At 40.0% G+C, this 19,872-nt stretch overlaps 1 protein-coding gene across 1 annotated transcript in view; it reads left to right on the top strand.

Annotated features, from left to right (window-relative positions):
- LOC135250341 (NALCN channel auxiliary factor 1-like) overlaps positions 1–19,648 on the top strand; it is a 95,379-nt gene extending 75,731 nt beyond the window's left edge. Inside the window, exons 2-3 of the mRNA XM_064326541.1 lie at positions 11,494–11,665; positions 12,659–19,648. Of these exons, the coding sequence (XP_064182611.1) occupies positions 11,494–11,665; positions 12,659–12,939 (453 nt within the window). The 3' untranslated portion in view covers positions 12,940–19,648. The remainder of the gene's footprint in view (positions 1–11,493; positions 11,666–12,658) is intronic.
- Positions 19,649–19,872: the final 224 nt, after the last annotated feature.

Below are 19,872 nucleotides of genomic sequence, written 5' to 3'. Positions count from 1 at the left end.
CTACTGTTATGCCTAGATTCAGCATTTTTTGCAGAGTAAAGGCTGGCCCCACATGTGCATTACCAATTGCTCATTCACTGCACTAAATAATAATGTGGTATACTCTCAGATAATTATTGTTGGCTGAGCTTCTTTAATGATCTTCGGAAGCACTGCAATTAGGTCTGAATCATTCATGTAAAAATGTACAGTTAATGACGTTTTATTAAACCTGAACACTACTGTAAGACATCGTGAATACTTGCTGCTAGCTCAAAATGAAATTTGCAGGGAGGAACTACACTTGCAAGCTTGATCTACATTAGGGCCCTGATGGAGGATGTCATTGCTCACAGAAATGTTGCAGAAAATAAAGAAAAAAACTTTAAAAGTCTCCTTGGAGAAGCGTGTGAATGATGTAGTGCAACACTTTTGTGCGTGCGGTATGTGTTTGTGTACTACGGGAACTGTAGGTTTGCAGAACAGGTCTTGTTTTGCTCTAATAGCCACTGCACCTTGATAGCAGCTCTGTGCCTATGGTAGCACGCAGTACACAGCATCCACAAAAAAATAAATAAATAAATGGGGGGAGGGGGGCAGGCAAGGTCATTTTGAGTGGAGCCCTTTCCTGCAAACTTACTCGTGGCTAATTCGCGTCCACTCTGCTTTTATGGTGAACCAATGAAGTGAAAGGGACGAGAGGGGAGTGGCTTAGTGCGACTGAGTGAGCGCGGGGGTACGTACGCTAGGCAACCTTGCGCCAAAGAGCCCCACGGCGTGTGCGCTGGGACCGTTTGTCATCGGCTTGCTGCAGTGGAGACTGCAGTGAGAGAAGGCTCGCGCTCCTGCGCCAGCGCTGTACCTCGCAGAGTTACAGCTACACTCCTTCCTGCTCAGCACGGGAGCTGCTAACCCTCTCAGTTTGGCAACTGCGTCTAGCGCATGGCTAACAAAACACAATTCATTATTTCATTCAGCAAACACAAACATTAGCCGCAGTTTTATTTTCTTAGTAGCTAATGATATTAGCGAATGAAAACAGTGAACAAACATTGCGTTTTGGTAGGAATGTTATTGCTTGTTACCAGGGTAGTTTAGAGATTTTCCTTCGTTGTGTTTACAGCCTGAGGCCTTTGTCTGCATGCTGTTTGCCTTTCAGATGTTCTGTGTGATACGGTGGGCTGCTTCTTCCATGTGCTGCGACTCTGGAGTTCAGCCAGCTGACAGCAGATTGGACTCTTTCCTGAGCTGGGAAAGAGGAAGCAATATCCTCCTAAGACCCAGCAATTATTTTTTGTCTTCTGTAGGGTTTTTATATCAAGAGCTATATTATTTATTATTTATTTAACCTTTATTTTACCAGGCAGGCCAATGAAGATCAAAATGCATTTACAATGATGACTGAAACCTACAGTACAAGAGTCATTCCAATGCAACATGTCTTTGTCAGCCAAAACACTTGTATTATGTCAAAATAAATAAACACTCCTACTTTTATTCTGCAGAGTCTCAGGAGGATATCTACGATTGCAAGATATTGATTGGGTGCATTCACAAACAAAACACATTATTTATATTTGGCTTTGCAAATATATTTAAATATGTTATGCCTATAAGAATTTTTTAGAACCAGAGGGGAAGAGAGAGAGAGAGAGAGAGAGAGAGAGAGACAGAGAGAGAGAGAGAATGTGTCTGGTGTTCTGTCCATCCTCTCATTTTCCTCACTCTGGATACACTCACAGAAGCATTGATCCGGTAACATAATGCTTGAGAGCAGCATGCAGTCATCAAGAGAACAAAATGAATTGTTGCCCATGGTGGGTGTCTCACTTCAGAGTTCCCTTTGTACCTGTCTGCTGGTGCCCTCAGCGTGAGTCACAGCGCACACTTCTGACATTTTCGGAGGAAAGATTTGTGCACTTTCAAATACGACTGCAGACTCTACATTTTTGTTCAGTCAAAATCTTTTATAATAAATTGATTTAGATTATTTGGAATGTGACCTTAAAGTTAAACCAGCCTAGGGGGAAAATGCCTCTTGCTTGGTTAAACTCAGGATTGTATTCTCTCAGAAGTACAATAAAACATTTCTAAGAATGCTTGGAAAATGTCTAGGTTTGGATGTAGGGTTGAACTAATCATTGGATCAATCTGGAAAATTAATACAAATCGTCAAATTGGTTTTAAATTAAAATCAAGCATCTTATTGACACTGATTGTAATATTCTAGCAAATACACTTTGTGTGACATGTCATTGGCCAGTGTACATTCTGTGTGTGTGTGTGTGTGTGTGTGTGTGTGCGTGTGTGTGTAGGTGTGTGTGTGTGCGTGTATCTCTTGTGTGCCATAAAATCAGTGTAAAAACAAGTGTGGTAAAAATCAGTTAAAATGTAGAATATTGAGTGTTGTTTAATTTATATTTTAGACTCTATAAAATGGTGTAGTACCATTATTACTGTACACTAAAGAATCGATAACTAAATATGCTTAATCAAAAAACAAAGAAATACATTTCTGCAATGTTGACTTAAGTCCAACGTTAATAGATGCTTTCAAATTTATAGCAGTGCGGAGCAACCCAGGATAGCCAGGGTGAGCACAACCTGGAGCAAGATTACAGGCCCTATTTTGGTGACAATGCGCCTGTGTGAAAGTTTAAGTGCAAAATCGCCTGAATCACAATAGGAGGTGTGTCACTAGAATTATTTGGTGCTGTGCAAGTTTGGTGTTGAATAATGTATTTGTGTTTAAATCAGCTCAGACCAAGTTTTAATGGAAACGGTAACGCATTGTGCTATTTTGGTGGCATTGTGAATGCATCACAGATATGAATGCATGAACATATTACGTAGATGCAAGAACTTTTTTGTTTATTTCAATTTGATTCTTTGAAATGCAATCTGTGTTCAGTTACGCAGTCCAATAGCAGCTATTTAGGCATTGCATCTTTGTGGAGTTAATAGTATAAGCTACTTGACTGAGAAACACAAGGATGCGAGACTGGTGCTACGTCCATCAAATAGTTTGTTAAAGAATCCCGTTTGTTAAAATTATGGCTACTTACTCCATACATTTAGCCCAGAACACATGGGTGACCTGCTTTTAATCTTGCATTTGGCATAGCTAGGTAAATGATTGTGCAAACCATAGGAATGTTAAAAATGTGTTTCTGCTGTTTGAATGGGTCTGGTGTTACATTACAGTACAGCCCTCAGAAGGTCAGTACATTCATTGTGCCATGCTGTGTCCTACACTACATGGGCATGTGCCTTGGATGTGAGATTGACCTTATAGAGGACACATTACAGGACGTTCATACAGAGAGAGGCAGAGTCACATGTGGTGATCGGAGGTTACAGAGTACACAAGAGAGCAGGGACTTTTTGTCGGCATAACTGTTTTCCTACTGAGTGTACATTCATGTCATCAAGTGCCTACGTGAACTGTTGAACCTGTGTTCATATAGTGGTATTCAAGAAAAATTGACGGCAAAGAATCCAAGCTATTGTAAATTCAAGCTAGATGCACTTCCTTCCTGTCTCCTTTCCTGTCCTCTGGTTCACAAGTGTGTTGTCTGCCAAGTTGAAACACTAGTGGTGGCAGCGCAATGAAAAGTCACTGGACAGTGTCTCAGTCTGGGAATATTCACCCAGCATCATGGGAACCATTTATTATAATATTTAAAAAAAAATTGAAACTCTTCAGTGTCACCTTTCTTTTGATATCATGAGTAATGGTTCATAGTGATGTTTGTAATGAAGCCTCTCATCACACTTACTCTTCAGCCTTGACAAAATTAGCAGGTGTCTGTGGGACTAACATGCAGTTTTTAAAGTGAAAGAAAGGGGGAAATCTGATTGGACAGAATGAAACCAAACCTCCAGCGCACCCAGACTTACTTTCTTCTTTTCAAACCAGCCTCATTTACAACTTTGCTGCAGTTGCACTAATGTCTGGTGTTGGGAAATTACCAAAATTGAGTTGGACACACTCTAATTTGCCAGCACCTTTGACATTTTGGCCTTGACTGCAGTAAGTAAAGTAAGTGCTATATAATTCCTTTACAATAAGTCAATAATGTTTTGCTAAGCATTTATAACTGTAGCAAACATCCCTGACCTTTTAAATAATTTCAAACTACCTTGTGTGCGAAATCTTTATGTAACATTATCTAACAGTAGATCATGCAGATGAGTGTGATTACGATTCTGTCGGACTCCTTTTTTTTGGACCATGGGATATTTCTATGTCAGTTGCGAAAATTTACAGTGCACTTTAACAAGTTGTCTTCAGGTTGTTTCTGTCTCTTTTTGAATGCACATTTTTGTTTGTGTGGGAGTGTGTGCATTTGTGTCTGTGTGTATGTATGTGTCTATGTGACCGTGTGTATGTGTGTGTGTCCTTGTGAGTGTGTGTGTGTGTGTGGGTGTGCATGTGTATGTGTGTGCATGCATATGTATTTCGCCATGGCTCTTATCACTGTTCTGACCAGTTATGAGGACCAGTTATGAGGAATCGCATTAATGTCAAAATGCATGAAGCGGTCATGTGACATGCTAGCTAGAGCCATAGTAACTTCTTTCCTGCAGACCCATTTTATTTGGTTAGTGCATGTCTGCGATTGACTTGTTAGCACCTGCTATTGTTCAATTCAATAGCTCCACCCACTGTGGAACTCACAAGGCCCTGGCACCCTATCAGGACTGATACACTCTCAGATTGACCCTGACGAGTGTTCATAAGGGAGAGACGTCCTGCCTGATTCTAAATGGCTGCTTACTTGCTTGTTTTGGAAGACACATTTGAGCTCTCATGGATGCAGATTTCTTAAGGCAATATACCGCCTGTTTTGTCAAGAACATTATGGAAGCATTTCCCTGTTGAAACGAAAGATATTTAAGTACAATTTTAAATATTAAATATTTTTAAGCTACCACATAGGATATACTCTAGATGATTAATTTTTATCCAGACTTATAAGGTCTAAACGTCTTGTTGACATTTCCACTAATTTGGAATCCTCTTAAATCTTAATGTAATAACGTGTTTACTGTTTGAGAATTGCTGAATACATTAAACAACATTTCTGTATGTTTTTAAATGTGAACTCATTAAAACTGAAATGTTTCCAAATAATATTTGTCTTGTGAGATTTGAAGGATCAATAATGGAGAAGGCAAGAAGATGCCTGATGTTCCTGATAATGTATTTGCAAGACTGGTGGGCTGTGTGTGTTTAGGGTCACCTTGACACAATTCCAACCAATTTCTCTGCAGTTTGAATGTACACCTCTCGAACCCTGGCATCATGTTTTCACTGTCAGCAATATTGGATTGTACGCTTCATGAATCCTCTTTGTAATACATAACATGTATCACATCACATGTAGTCACGTACAATATCTTGCGCCATTATAGATTTTGGTTCCTGTTCAATGCATTACTTTTTCTGTGTTTCAGCTTTTTCCCGGCATGTTCTTTGCTACAACTGTGTTTCCGTAGCTGTACATGCCGGCCGTTGGTCACCGTGATCCCTTTTGTGTCTCCCTAACAACCCTCAGTGTGCAGTCCTCCTGCTCATGTATTCATCCTTTCTCGATTGCTAGTTTATTGAATTTATTGTCGCGTGAGCAGTTTTTTTATATTGCCGCACAACCCTTGACCTTGGCTCGCCCGTAGCGACAAACTTCCCGCTGAATCCCAGAGGGAGTTGCAATCGATATTCAAAAGGCATGCTGGGAGCTTGGGGGCTCGTTTACTCGACAGCGCCCAAGGACAGTTGACAGCTTCCGCCTTCTGACCCTTTCCGATTTATATGCTCTTTGTAGGGAAAAAAAAGAGTACGGATGTTCGGCCCAGGTAAATAGTGGATTCTGTAATTCAGCTCACCTTCCGGCAGACAAGGATTTTGAGCTTGTCGACTGAAGATTTGTTTGGTTTTCTTAGACAGCACTCCAGACAAAAACTGTGTTTTAAGTGAGTGTAAGAGTGTCAAAGCTGTACAGGCTTTGACCTGTGTCATCACCTCCCTTTCAAACACACACACACCTTTTTTATTTCAGACAAAATTTATTTTCTCGCCACTTGGCGGGTCGGTGGGGTGGGCTGCTGAGAATTCCGCCGTTCTCTGAAAAACCTTGAAATCTTATCTTCAGTAACGTCGCTTGTGTATTCGTGGAACACATCTCCAGGTTAGACAATGAATGCATCGCCCGCTGCCTTTGTCCTTAAATCCAGGGCAGGGACTGCAGATCCTCTGGCATGTGGCCCTGGCTCGTAAACAGAGTGCTGGAGATAATACCACACTTTGGAGGCAGGGAAAATGCGGTGTCAATACTGGCTCTGACTGAGTGAGGTTTTTTTTTTTTTTTTTCTGAACAAGGAGCGATTGAGACAGCTGAGTCAGTACTTTAAGGAGATAAAACTCCATACACACATCACCTGCATGGCACTGCAGGCAGCTGAAAAAGCTATCTGTTGTGGACATATTCGCTTAATTGCATTTCATTAATTTCGTAACATTAGGCAATCCACAAAGTGAGGCTGGATAACACTGGAGATATTACAAACAGGAAGGACACATAAAAAACAGGAAGTGATACATTCAAAGAAGGAACAAGTGAACAATAATGAAATTAATAAGAGATAGAAAGACGAATTCTGGCAGTTTTGACCTTTAAGCAATTGCAAGTGAGAGTAAACACCGACCAGTTTCTATATTATATGCTTGTCAGCTCTTTAACTTTGAACAGAGGCTGGTGACCTTGTCGACACTGTGACCACCATCCAGTCAGTTAGGCATCTACAATTTCTGGTGTGCCAAACTCAGAAAGCCTGAAGAAAGGTATATGTATCCACATTTCCTGGATTTGTGCATTTTAGCATTTGTACCAGGGTGACATTTTTGACCAGCAAAGTTATAACAATATACGTGCCTCACTTTGACGCAATCTTCTGGGGATTGGACCTCGGCCTTCATAACCTGACTGCTGAAATCCAAATCCAAGGGTGTCCAGTCGAAAGTGCTGATGCCTCATAGCAGCTCTCTCTCTCTCTCTCTCTCTCTCTCTCTCTCTCTCTCTCTCTCTCTCTCTCTCTCTCTCTCTCTCTCTCTCTCTCTTTCTCTTTTTCTCCCCCTCTAAAATGGTCTGGGGTAATTTATCATACCATGATGGCAGAGAGTGATCTCTGTTCCTCCCTCAGAGAGCAGAGCTGTAAGTAGGACAAACTACAGCTCATCCGAGCCATCATGTCCATTACAGCTGCAAACTGCAGCTGCCAGCTGTCAGCCTTACTGACATTTACAAAAATATGATGCCTTTATTTCATTATTTTGATTACTTATTTATTTGTTTGTACATTTGCATTTATTGGCAAAACAGCATTTTATAGAAATGCAAACAGAGAATGTACTGGTGGGGTAAAAAGGACATCACAGAGCGAATAACATGTAATTATCATTCATAGATATACACAGCATGGCAATTTCCATAACAAGGGCAAATAAGGGTGCATCTGTAGGTAAGGTAGATTAGGTGTTACCTACACTTTAGACATTATGTTGAATGCTCATTTCATAATTTATGAAACCCTTCTATGGCAACAACCTTTTTATGACCTTATTATGCTCCCTCCTGACTCACACCAAGCACCTTGACTCCATGTTTGTATCTACATTTTGTGACCACACTGGGGCAAAATGAACAGCTCAAGGCAGCATGGGGCGATGCGATTGGATATAGAAATATCCAGGGATGTATGGGGAAAGAGTCTGTCCAAAATGAATACCTGCTCCATTAAGAGTAGACACCAGCGTGTACAATTTGAAGGGTCATGTATCAACTGCATTATTCCAAGTATAAATTGCACAGGATTTGTCCTCCTGTTTGTCCAGGTGGGGATTGGTTCTAGGCCTCCAGGGGCGCTCCAAAGGTGGATGGCACACTCAAATTCGGAAGTGAAGTGAATGGAAGTCACCATGGCGATGCTTGTGTATTAAACACAATATAAACACGTAAGCCACAGAAGATGTACAGTAATGTATACATGTAGGCAAGTCTGCCTTAGCAACCGCACAAAACTGCGTCAGCGTCATTTCCACGGTGACCGTGTCAGGCGGTGATCGCGGCTGTGGCGCTAGGCAGGTTCGCCCTCGTTCCGCACTGACAGGAGTGAAGGCCGGGTTTATTTATCAACGAGCGCAACAGCGGTAACTGCCATGGTAACCTCTAAACTACTGTCCATGTGCCGATGAAGCCCTGATAATACAGAAACAGGAAGTGACATGATGGAAACAGTCATTGTGTTGTCTTGACGAGCATCTGCGATAGATTGTCTTGCAAGCAGACAGTTGATGTTCATTACCGTCCTTCACGTGTTCTCCATGCCTTTGTGCCATTATTGTCTTGCCTATTTTGTCTAAGCAGTCCTCAGGCCTACAAATATGCAAATCCTTTTGCTTAGAAGATTAATTTACAAAATGTAACAAGAGGAAACATAACTTTGTTTTAATGGAGATTGAAATATTGATGGCAGTACAGATTAGAATCAGGTTAAAGAAGAAAAAAAAAAGTCTTGACATTCACAAATTGATGGCTTGTGTTTTCAGCACAATTTGCTTCGAAAAACAGAGGGCCAATCTGTATAGATCTGGAGGAATTATCTTTGTCCTGTGTCGTCAGCCAAGATTCTATTGCACTGTGCGGGAGCAAATGGCTTTTGGATTAATGTCACAATGTGCCAAATTAAATGCCACAGTGATGGTGTGGTAATATCCCTGTGAAACATTGCCTGCACAGACATACAAGCATAAGCATGCATAAACACATGCACATATATGCGCGTGCACACACACACACACATGCATTCACACGCACACACACATTTACACACATACACCCAAATCTATGTCTATTTTGTGATGACTTTGGCAGGTGCTATGCAAGGAACAGATGTAATTTAGTTTTTTTTATTTTTTGTTGTTGGGAGATTTTGACTGCTTATTTGAAGCCAGACCAAAGCATTCTCCGCATGTTTGTGTCTTCCTGTTGCCATAGATCCCCAGCTTTGCTTATTTTACCTCCTCCTTAAAGTGAACCCCTGTAACAAACATACAATGGCACATCACTAATAAAATAGTGACCAGACCAGAGGCTAAATCTCAGCTCCACACAAAGAAACAATAAGCCTGTTTTCCAACATTTCTTAATTGTGTATCAATATTCAATGTCATATTTGTTTATTTATTTCTTTCTTTATTTGTCGAATACTGGCACTAACTCATTACAAGAGAATATTTTTGTCCCCACTGAACTTTCGGACACTGACAATTTCTCTGTGCTCGTGGTCTATTCGTTTTTTTTTGGCTGGACTGCAACAGTGGGACCAGCCCTATAAACGCGAATGTCTGTGACTGAGTAACTGAGTGAGTGATGAAGTTACACCACGCATGTCTGTGACTGAGTGACTGACTGATGAAGTTACCCCATTGGTCAGCCGGTTCAGTCCAGCCGTATACTAGGTTTTGACCTGGTCTTGTTTTACCTATTATCACTCTAAAGGGCAGCTTGTCTGATGAAGTAGTTCAGGTAGTAGCTGAATAAAGGCTACAGGGACTGCCTGGAGCACACAAATGCAACCGACTGGCAACAGGCCCGGTGCCCTACAGCCACCAGGCAGGCTGTCAGGTGTTTGATTCCACAACAAATAACAGCTTCATAAAGAAAATCTGCAAACCGATTCCCAGCTAAAGGCTCTGAGTTTTCTTAATGCTGCATAAATATTTCAGATCTCGAGGAAAATGACATGATCTACGATTACACACTTCGCATTCAGTCACCGCACTGGCTTGGCGAATGCCTCAGACTGTCAACATTATTCTGCCTGCTTGTAATTATATTGTAACGAATGATGTGTTAGATTCACTGACATGTGATATCTGTGCATCTAGCCCGGCCAATCTCTAAAAGCCGGCACTGGGACCCAAGACTCCTTCCTGCTCATAAAAAAACATCCGGAAGGAGAGGGGTGTCCCCTTCCCCGTTTGTCTGTTTAAATATAAATGCAAATATGATTTATGCAAGGTAAGAAATGCAATTTGGCATGCGGTGCAAATAAGTAACGTCTTTGTGATGTGAAAGATAGACCAGTCACCCAAGTCATTAACGCTCTCGCTGAACATGGCCTGTAGCTGTATGTCTGGATGGCGACCGATTCATTTCTCAGAGTATGTGGACGGAACACGAAGGTGTAAAAATTAATTAAACCAATGGATAATAATACGATAGGCCTGGATTCAATCAATTGAAAAATTACATAAGGGATAATGTCGCTTTATTAAAATAAAAGTTATTTCATTTAATTTGACAATGATAATGTATGAACTACTTTTGGGTTGCATATAAAAAAATGATTGGCTTGCTATGTGTTACCCCTTACTTATGAAAGAGCCCCTATTCCATATCAAAGGATACCCAAATAAGTGCAAAGCAAGAATATGGCTGGGCATTTTTACGGCATAAGCTGTGTGACTGCATAACGTTGTTCATCCTGTCAGTTGCACAGAATAGCACAGGTGTGGCATGGTGAGTATCTAACTGGTCAGTAGGGGTCATGTGACAGGAAGGATGTGAGCTCAGGATTGCTCTTGCAGAATTTGGTTCACCACTAGAAACAAGGAGAGGAGAGTGACTGATGATCTTAAGCACTGTGGCCTTTACTAGGATGATCAGAAGACCAGGGGCAAATTTGACAAGAGCAGGCCTTCCTGTCAAACTAGCCTCAATGGTTTACTGATAATCTATGGTTAATTTCTGTTTCACCTCATCAAATATGGTATCAAATCTCTAAATTAATTCATGAATGAGTGGAAATAAGAGAATCATAAGTATCTGACCGGCTTCTGTATTTAACTATATGGCTTCTGCGTTTGCAAAAAGTTTGAACTCGACTGAGTTAAGCTGTGTGGTGCTGTGCTCAGGACCTTGCTCTGTCGTGCAGTGACAGTACTGAAGATCAATACGAAATGAAGGCTATCATCACTCATGAAGAGGGATGCAGAACTTTAACGTGGGGCCCCAAACAATAGGCTAAGAGTGGCATGACTTTTTAATAAAAACAGGAAATAAGAGTAGCTTATTAATTTACAATCGAACCAGCCAAGCCTAGTCATTTCCTGTGCTGCAGTGGTATGTGGAACACCAAGGCTATATAGTGCCCTCTAGTGGAAGAAAGATCAAATTGCATTTTAACATTGAATTGCTTATCCGGCAGTTTGTTGTTTTGATGAATAAGCATTTATCTGTTATTGCTTTGTATTGGTGCTGGCCTTTTTTTATTTTTTATCTGTTTGGCGCACACAATGTGCTTGAGTGGCGCAGGTGGCAGTAACCATGGCGATCTCTGCGAACAGGCGAAGCGCTCGAGGGCAGGGCTGACGAAGACAGACGGCGCGATGATCTGTAATCGATGTGAACGGAATCCAAATTCTCACCTTGTCGATCTTGTCTCCCGCAGGTTGCGTACAAACCTTGGCTGTGCTCCCAGTACTTCCAGGTGACGCAGATGCATTGCAGCAACAAGATCTCGTGCAAGCAATACTGCCTGGAGGTCCAGCAGAGATGCCCGTTTATACTGCCGGACAATGACGACCTCATTCACGGAGGAAGTCCCAGTTTTATATGTACAGGTGGGTCCAGCTTTCGAATGTACATGTGTATACTGTGAAGCGGGTGGGGGGCGGGGGGTGGGGGGGGGGGGGGGAGTGTTCATTCTACTGCAGTGCAGCCTGTTCTTAACTATTAAAAATATATTTAAGTACAAACTATCATCACTTGAACATTGTGTTCGGTGTTTGCTGTTCCTGAAAGAAAGAGAATGTAAGAATAAATAATACCAACAAATTGTTGTTTGTTCAAAGTCTTGTCATCTAAAGACAACGTGCCATAGATTGCGGCAAGATTGATTTCCCTGCTTCGACGCATGCATGCGGACACAGGAGCAATGAATGCAGGATTCGCAAAGTCAACACACCAGGAGAAACCTAACTGCAGCCCTAGCTCATTCTGACATCTAGTGGTCGGCTGTGGAATAGCACTGCAGACACCATGAATCTGTTTCACAGCATTACATTTCATTTACATTTCAGGATCTAACAGATGCTCTTGTCCAAAGAGACCTATACAGATAACTTTTTTAAACAGTCAATTTATACAGCTGGGTATTTTTACTGAAGCAATTCAGGTTAATAACCGTGCTCTAGGGTACAACAGCAGTGCCCCTCCCCAAAATCGAACCCACAACTTAGAGTTACAAACCCAGTTTCCTGTCCATTGTACTGCATGGCTGGCTGGATCAGTCCCTGTGTCACTGAATAATCCTAGGGGCTGATGCTGATAAATGCAGAGAAAATCACATGTCTCCTTCATGGCTGCTTCGCTGGACTCAATCAGTCATACTTGTGTATATCAGCCATTAGAGAGCCAACTGCGTATTCAATCAAACCAATTAAAGAAGTACACACGTGGGATGTGCTGCTTAACTGCTTATGACATACTCTTGTTTCATAAATATAATGAGACGTTATATATAATTTATGTATTTTACGACTTTGTTTGACAGTAATCACTGCATACTTTTCTTGTATTCAAATAACTTTTTGTGTTGTTTTTTTATATCGTAGGGCTTTTACAGAAACAGTCGACCAACACGGAAACAGAGTGCTGTGATGTCCGATGGGACTTCAAAGCGGACAGCCAATCCAAAGGGACTTTTAAGAGGACTCACCCCTCTTGTCACCACCGGACGTCGGTCACGACATCCGCGGCAGCCAGACTGTGTAACAGCAGGCTCAAGCTCTGCGTTCTGGTCCTGGTCCTCATACTGACCGCAGCACAGAACTCAACAGGGCTCGCCATTGGGTCATTCTCAGCAGTGGAGGAGAGCTCCACCAATGAGGAGTGAGGGGAACATCCCCCTTCTGCTGGGATCAGAGGAACGTGTCAATCACCTCCCTCCCCCCGCGCACGGGCTCCCCCGAAGACGCCACCCAGCCTAGGTCTTGTGGGTAACATCTGCAGGATCTTCTGGGTAATGGGAACGGGGAAAACAGAGTGTATGACTGGAAATGAAGGACACACAAACTAAAAAAAGAACAAGAAAACACCGCAGCCTTTGTAGAATACAAATGGCTACTTCAGAGCTGAGTTCTCTCACAACATTTTATACGTTGTGTTCAACTGTTTGAATTGTGTTTTGCACTAGATAACTACAGGATTTTATGTATGTGCTCACTTGTTTGGTTTGTTGATTTGTCATTGGGCATGAAGGAAGTCGCTTTTGGAAATGGCTAGGTAATTAACAGGGAAGTGTGTGAGTGAGTCAGCTTGTGTGTGTGTGTGTGTGTGTGTGCATGTCCATCTTGTTGTTTCTTTTCTGATGTTTTGTTTAATTTGCAAATGAAGGTACACAGAAACACAAAAACAGATGCTACTTTACCATGATGTGGCAAATGAAGGTTGTTACTGGTGAAATCATCCCACGCCAAAGCACACACACAGCACAGCCTCACTTATGACAGTATTACTAGGCTGACCAGGTGATGCAGTAGTCCATCCAGGCTTATTAATACACGTCAGTTTTTTCTGTCTCTAACACATCATCCTGTCTTTGGGTGACTGCAAATTATGAGGACCATTGTTTAATACTATGTAAGATGATGAAAATATCTACATTTCAAGTAGACTGAGTCCCAATGAATCATTTCAATCATGGGTGGTCACTGAACAGTCATAACACACTTTACAAAACACATGGTACCTGTTTACTTGAAAAAACGCTTAGTTTTGCCAGGTTAGTTGCTGTAAACTGCATTTCTGAGAGTTTGCGTTGGTAAATGTACAATGCCATATTCGTAGCAAAATCCTAATTTCATTGTTTGTCATTTATAAGCTAAATAATGGATTCCTAAGAACAACACAATTTCATATCTAAAAAGAAAAATTCTTAAATTAATGTTGCACCCATTCTGCTGACCGACTGAAAGTTTCACTTATTTTTTTTTTAATTTTTATAAAGCTAGCTATCATAAATAATGTAGCAATTAACTCAAAAAATGTAGCTGGGTGTATAAACCTATAATGCGATTAAACATTTTTATTGCATCACACTTTTCCAAAACTGGCTAACTATGAATCTAAAAATCTGTCTAAAAATTGATTCTATTTATAAAAATTAAAAAAAAAATTTAATATACATATCAGAACAAAAATCTGGTCAGCCTATATAATCATGTTCAAAGTGGGTATCGGTAAGCTTCCTGTCTCTTTATGTTACAGAGCATGTGCATGCCTGTGAGATCTTGCTACTGCATATCACTTCCTGTCACACCAGCCAGGCCAGTTACACACCGATACACACAGCTGTAAAACTGGGCCTTGAAACAGGAAGTACTTAGTAACAATGCCATGCTGTGACTCAGAGATGGGTCAGTTTAGCCAATCAATATCAGTCTGGGGATCCTGTTTGTGTCCCATTCAGCAACTCACCAGCTCAGAAGCAGCTCCATGACCCCCCAGTTATGTTTACTGTCCCGAAACCACTGCATTTGTCTGTTGTGTATATTAATGTCACAAGGCCATGTATTACAATGGTTGATTTAATGATTTAAACTCGATTTTACCTTACCCAAATGGCCGAGAATGTTTTTATTGTTCTTTCTTTTTTTTTTTTTTTTAGTTCCAGCAACACATACATTGTGTGACTCATAATAACAAAGTCATTTCCCACTACCTGCTACACAGTGAATGAAGAACAAAAAGAGTGTTATAACTGTACCCTCAGGGTAGGTCAGCAGTGTGAAGTGAAAGAATATAAAGGAAAAATAGAAGAATGTCATAGACCCATGTCCTTTTTGCTGAACGTACATTTGATTGCATTGAGTAAAGGGCTTACTAAATGTTTACACAAACACGCACACAAACACACACATATGCACACATGCACACACACACACACACACACACACGCATACCCATAATCACACACTCGCTTGCGTATAGTACACTATTTGCATTGCATACGAACATGCTTAAGGTCTGTTTAAAGCGCATGCTTGAAGAGTAAACCTCAACGAGAACGCATGCTTTCTAGTTGTTTCATTCCGTGCTTTAGAAAAGAATGAAGGATTTTAAAACATACCAGCAGAAGCAGAAGCCCAGAGAGGGGCTTTGTGTGGAAGATTCCGGGTCCTTGATGCACTGCTTTCAGTGTGAAGGAAGGAGTCATAAGGGCTTATATTAAACAAGGTTTCCTTCCATTGGTACCGCTCTGCAGTGGCTGGGGGTGCGGATGTGAAAATTGTATCAGAGCACAGTGCCGAGGCACACACACACACACCGATGCACATGCGTACACGCACACACACACACACACGCACACACACACATGTATGTGCATGTGCATGCACACACACACAAGCATGCACACAGACAAACAGGTGAGCACACACACACTTATATGAACACCATGTGGTGTGCACAAGTCCCAGCTTGCAGTTCGGAAAGCTCTGCATCAAGGTTTTCACAAACTTTTCAGCAGCCACTTAAAGCCAGTATTCCTCTTTTCAAATATTTTTTGTTTGTTTTTCTTTTCTTTGATACCGAAGTTATTGAAATTGTATACAACTCATTACAAAAAAAGAGGGCAACCTGCTTCATAAATTTCATCTTTGTTTGGTAGGTGAGAAATAATTTGATAGTTCATGCCTCTGAAAGACCACAAGGCCATCAATGTCACTTGAACGCTATTAAAGATCTACTGCACATTTGCAATCTCTGCTGAACGGGTTCAGTGCTTCACCTGTCAGTCCCCATCCATCAAAAGCATAACTGGCTGTCAGCTTTCAAAATGTAAACAGGGTAAGAGCAACTGTAATAACACCTTCTGGAATTTATGTATCCATAATGTATTGCATTTCCAGACGTCTCATCTCTTTTTAACGTACTGCAAGTCAGTCATGTTACTTTGTTTCCAGCTAATTCTGGGAAGCAGTAGCCAGAGGTGCACCCATGTTACACAGATTAATCTCTTCACTCAGCTATTTCTGCTAACTGCATTAATATTTTTTGTCATGGGTGAGTCATGCGTGAATTGACCCTTGTCTGTGTCAGCAGCTTGCATTTGCTTGGTTGAAACTGATTCTGTTTTGAGTTACAGACTGAAGGAAAAATACATTATTTTGTCATGCACCTCATCCCCTGTTAAATCTAACCCCTCTTCTATTCCATTTTTGTTTTTGTTCCTTTTTGTATTGAGTCTCCATGTAACAGCAAACAAACATACTTTGCAGCTTCACCTAATCTCCCAAAATAATAACATATGGCTCCACTGTGCGTAAGAACATAGAATACTTCGGCCTTGGTGGAAGTCCCCACAAGCCATTAAAGCAGATAAATTAAGGATTCCACTAGCTTTGTAAGATGGCTTGTGTGAGTGGAACCTCTACATTTCAAAGATTCCCTCAAGAATATTAGTCTTGGTGCATAAAAGAGTCAAATCCCTGAAACTACAACAAAGTACTCTCTCCTCTCACCCACCATCTACTTATTAATTATCAACGTTTAATAGAATAAGGTAATTTTTATATAACCTGAAGACTGAAATAGTATGCATAAATGCATAGCGCAGTTTAAGAAACTATTTTTGAAAAAAATGCAGTATTTTGATATTGTTACACAAATTTACAAATGTTTTGTTTCAGCTCAGATTTCTGTATTTTATCTATCAGTGTACGACAGACGATAATGTGTTAAGTAAAAAAGAGAACATACAGTAAAATAAGCTTTTTTAAAAGAAAATACTCAAACCCATTAATGCCAAACAAATGAACACGTTAGAATGCATGATCATTCCGGTAATGCTAAAGTTAGTCAGAGTGCAAGAGTGAATGTTTAGAATAGGCTTGCCTGATAATATTATCTTGTCACGTTTTGGGTTTGTTCTTGTAGCTTGACTACAGTAAGGAAGTCACAACGAAAGCATGTATAATCTCAAAAATTTCCCATTGTTACGCACAGCTGTGGCTGTTTTTGCTTATCCTGTATAAAATTGATGAATTTGGGTCTACTACCGCGCATGATGTCGCAACCACTAAACTGCATGTCTGAAATGGAAGCATCCAGGATATCCTGAGGCCTAGTGCTAGAAACATCATGAGCTCATAAACATCGCCACACTTCCCCAATGTGCATACGTTATGTTGAAGGAAGGACAAGAAAGATTTTGAGTACTTTATTATGCTTATGGTGCTATGCCATCACCAGGTTGGTATAGATCTGTGTAATATGCATTATCTCCTCACAAAATTCTGGTTGTATCTGGTTGGATGCTTAAACAAGAGGCATTTCAATCATATTCTTGCAAATCCAAGTCTGTGAACTCCTGAAAGAAGGATTGTAGCCCTTGGAGGTGCAATCGTAAAAAAAAAAAAAAATGTTCAGTGAATGTTTCCCTTCTACTCCAGAGAAACATACAGTGCCATGTCAAGTTTATGTCAGAAAACTAAAGTGAAGCAACAGATTCCAAACTAGCCTCTCTATGCTACACATAATATATAACACAGTAAGACAACAGGTATCTGGAAACAGCTCAATATTCTCTCTATCATATAATACCCACTGGCCACAGAAATCATCAAAACCTATTAAATACTTGGCCTAGATTACACATACATGGCACTGTAAACCTGGAATTGAGACTCAAGAAGACAGAGAAGGCTTATGTAAAATATTTCAGTCACTACAGGCTTGGTGTAGTATGAAAGAGGAGAGACAGAATTATATGAAAGGCTCAGTTTATGATGCGAGGAGTGAACAAACATTTACACTGACTACATTGTATGACAGGGGCAGATGAACTGAAGTAAAATATCTCTAAGCTTCAACTTATCTAATTAATATTAATACATGTTGATGTTAGTATCATTTTCAAATTAACCCTTATGTGTCTAACTCATTTTCAACAGTTTGTGCTATTACACCATTAAAGAGGGTGTTTATCAATGGCCCCTTTTAAACATTTAATTGAGAATCTATAAGCTGTAAAGCTGCTATTTAATAATAAAAAACATTTTCCCACATAAATTATTGCACATGAAAAATTAATGGCTTTCTTTCTAATGCAATTTAAATATGAATCTAACTAAGCAAAAAGTGATCCAGGATAGATAATTGATTAATCTGGCATTGCCAATTTCATGAACACACTATTCTGTCAAGCGAGTCCCCATTCTTACACACAAATACTCACGCACCCACGCACATACACACACTGTACCTTTTTTTATTTTGATTTGCATGTTACTCCAAGCCATTCCTGTGTGTTTTATCATTATGTATTGTAGTAACTTAAAGCCATTACATTACTCAAAACAAAAGGAGGAAATGTGTGCAATTGTTTATCATTGAGCAGGCATTAGGTCCGTTTCTAACACGTGAGTGAATGCATGTGCTGTACATTAGTACAGTCTTCCTGAAAACAACATTTGAATAATTTGTGCTCAGACTACTTTTTCTCAGCCAAAATGAATTTCATTTCAGACTCACGTTGTATCATACCACTTTTATGTATCGCATTGAAACTACGTGTGGAGGAACTGACACAATGTGAGGTTTTGCAGAAGTGAATGGCACAGAGCTAATGCCTACTTAATGCAGAGTTCAACCAAAAATACAATCAAATATATTCTTTATTTATGGTATATTTATCTCCCACCAAAATGAAGACATAATTAGATCCCCTGTGGCATTTTCAGTGGGTGTATGGATTCTGGAAACTGTTTAACTGTTATTTTATAAATCCTGTGGATCTATGCAGTTGTAACCCTTGTCTTTTCTGTTGTAAATACGTCACAAGAACCCTACAAGTTTGTCTCCTTTGATGTGTTTTTTTTATTTTTTTTTATTTTTATTTTTAAAGAGGTACAATTTTATTTTGAAAGTGCTGAAAATTAAGGCTGTGATTTCTGCAGATATGGACTGCGGTGTCATGTGACCAGTAAGAGTGTCCTCAGATTTTTTGTCCTTCAGAAGCGGATGAGATGTACTATGTGGGAACAATGATGATAAGGACCACACTTTATCTTAAAGGCCTGTTTATGTTGTTAAATAACTAGTGACAGATAGTCCAAAGTAACCTATTATATTTGTTTAAGAAGCAAACAAATTGACTACCTTTTTTTGTCTCTGTTCATAAAATTTGTTGTTGTGACCTGCCAGTGTCACATGTTAATTGGCCATTTATTGTATGTAACATTGCAAATAAATACATTTATTAATGAATAAAAATAATAAAAAATTAAGTCATAGCAAATATATTTGCTGGTAAACACTATATACAGTCCTTTAACTTACCAAGTGTGTCCTATAAAGTAAGAGACATATAGAGATTATTATTATTATTATTATTATTATTATTATTACTATTATTATTATTATATAAGAATATTGTATTATGATAGATGCTTTAGTTGAGTAACTATCTTTAATTTTTTACATACAACTTTGATGAAATTATTTATAAACCAACTCACAAGTCATGATCTTTTCAACAGTATGAACAACACAGCTACGATTATTATGTTCCAATGAAAATAAATACAAAGATGTTAAATAATGCTGCTGTATGCCTTGCGTTCACTGAAGTTTTTTAAGAATACAGAATATACACATGCATATCACACACAAGCACGTGCATGTACACACACTCATGCACATACCCCAAATGTTAGATCTACTGTAACTTTCAAAGAAATTCAGTAAACAATAAGCATATAACCTATAACTCAAATCTTTGTTTCTGGCTGGACCGCAACAGCGGGGCCAGCCCTGCAAACGTGAT

Source organism: Anguilla rostrata, chromosome 3, assembly GCF_018555375.3.
Source record: "Anguilla rostrata isolate EN2019 chromosome 3, ASM1855537v3, whole genome shotgun sequence".
In the NCBI taxonomy this organism is placed as follows: Eukaryota; Metazoa; Chordata; class Actinopteri; order Anguilliformes; family Anguillidae; genus Anguilla; species Anguilla rostrata.
Note: the sequence above shows the minus strand (reverse complement) of the source record. Positions and strands in the feature narration are given on the sequence as shown.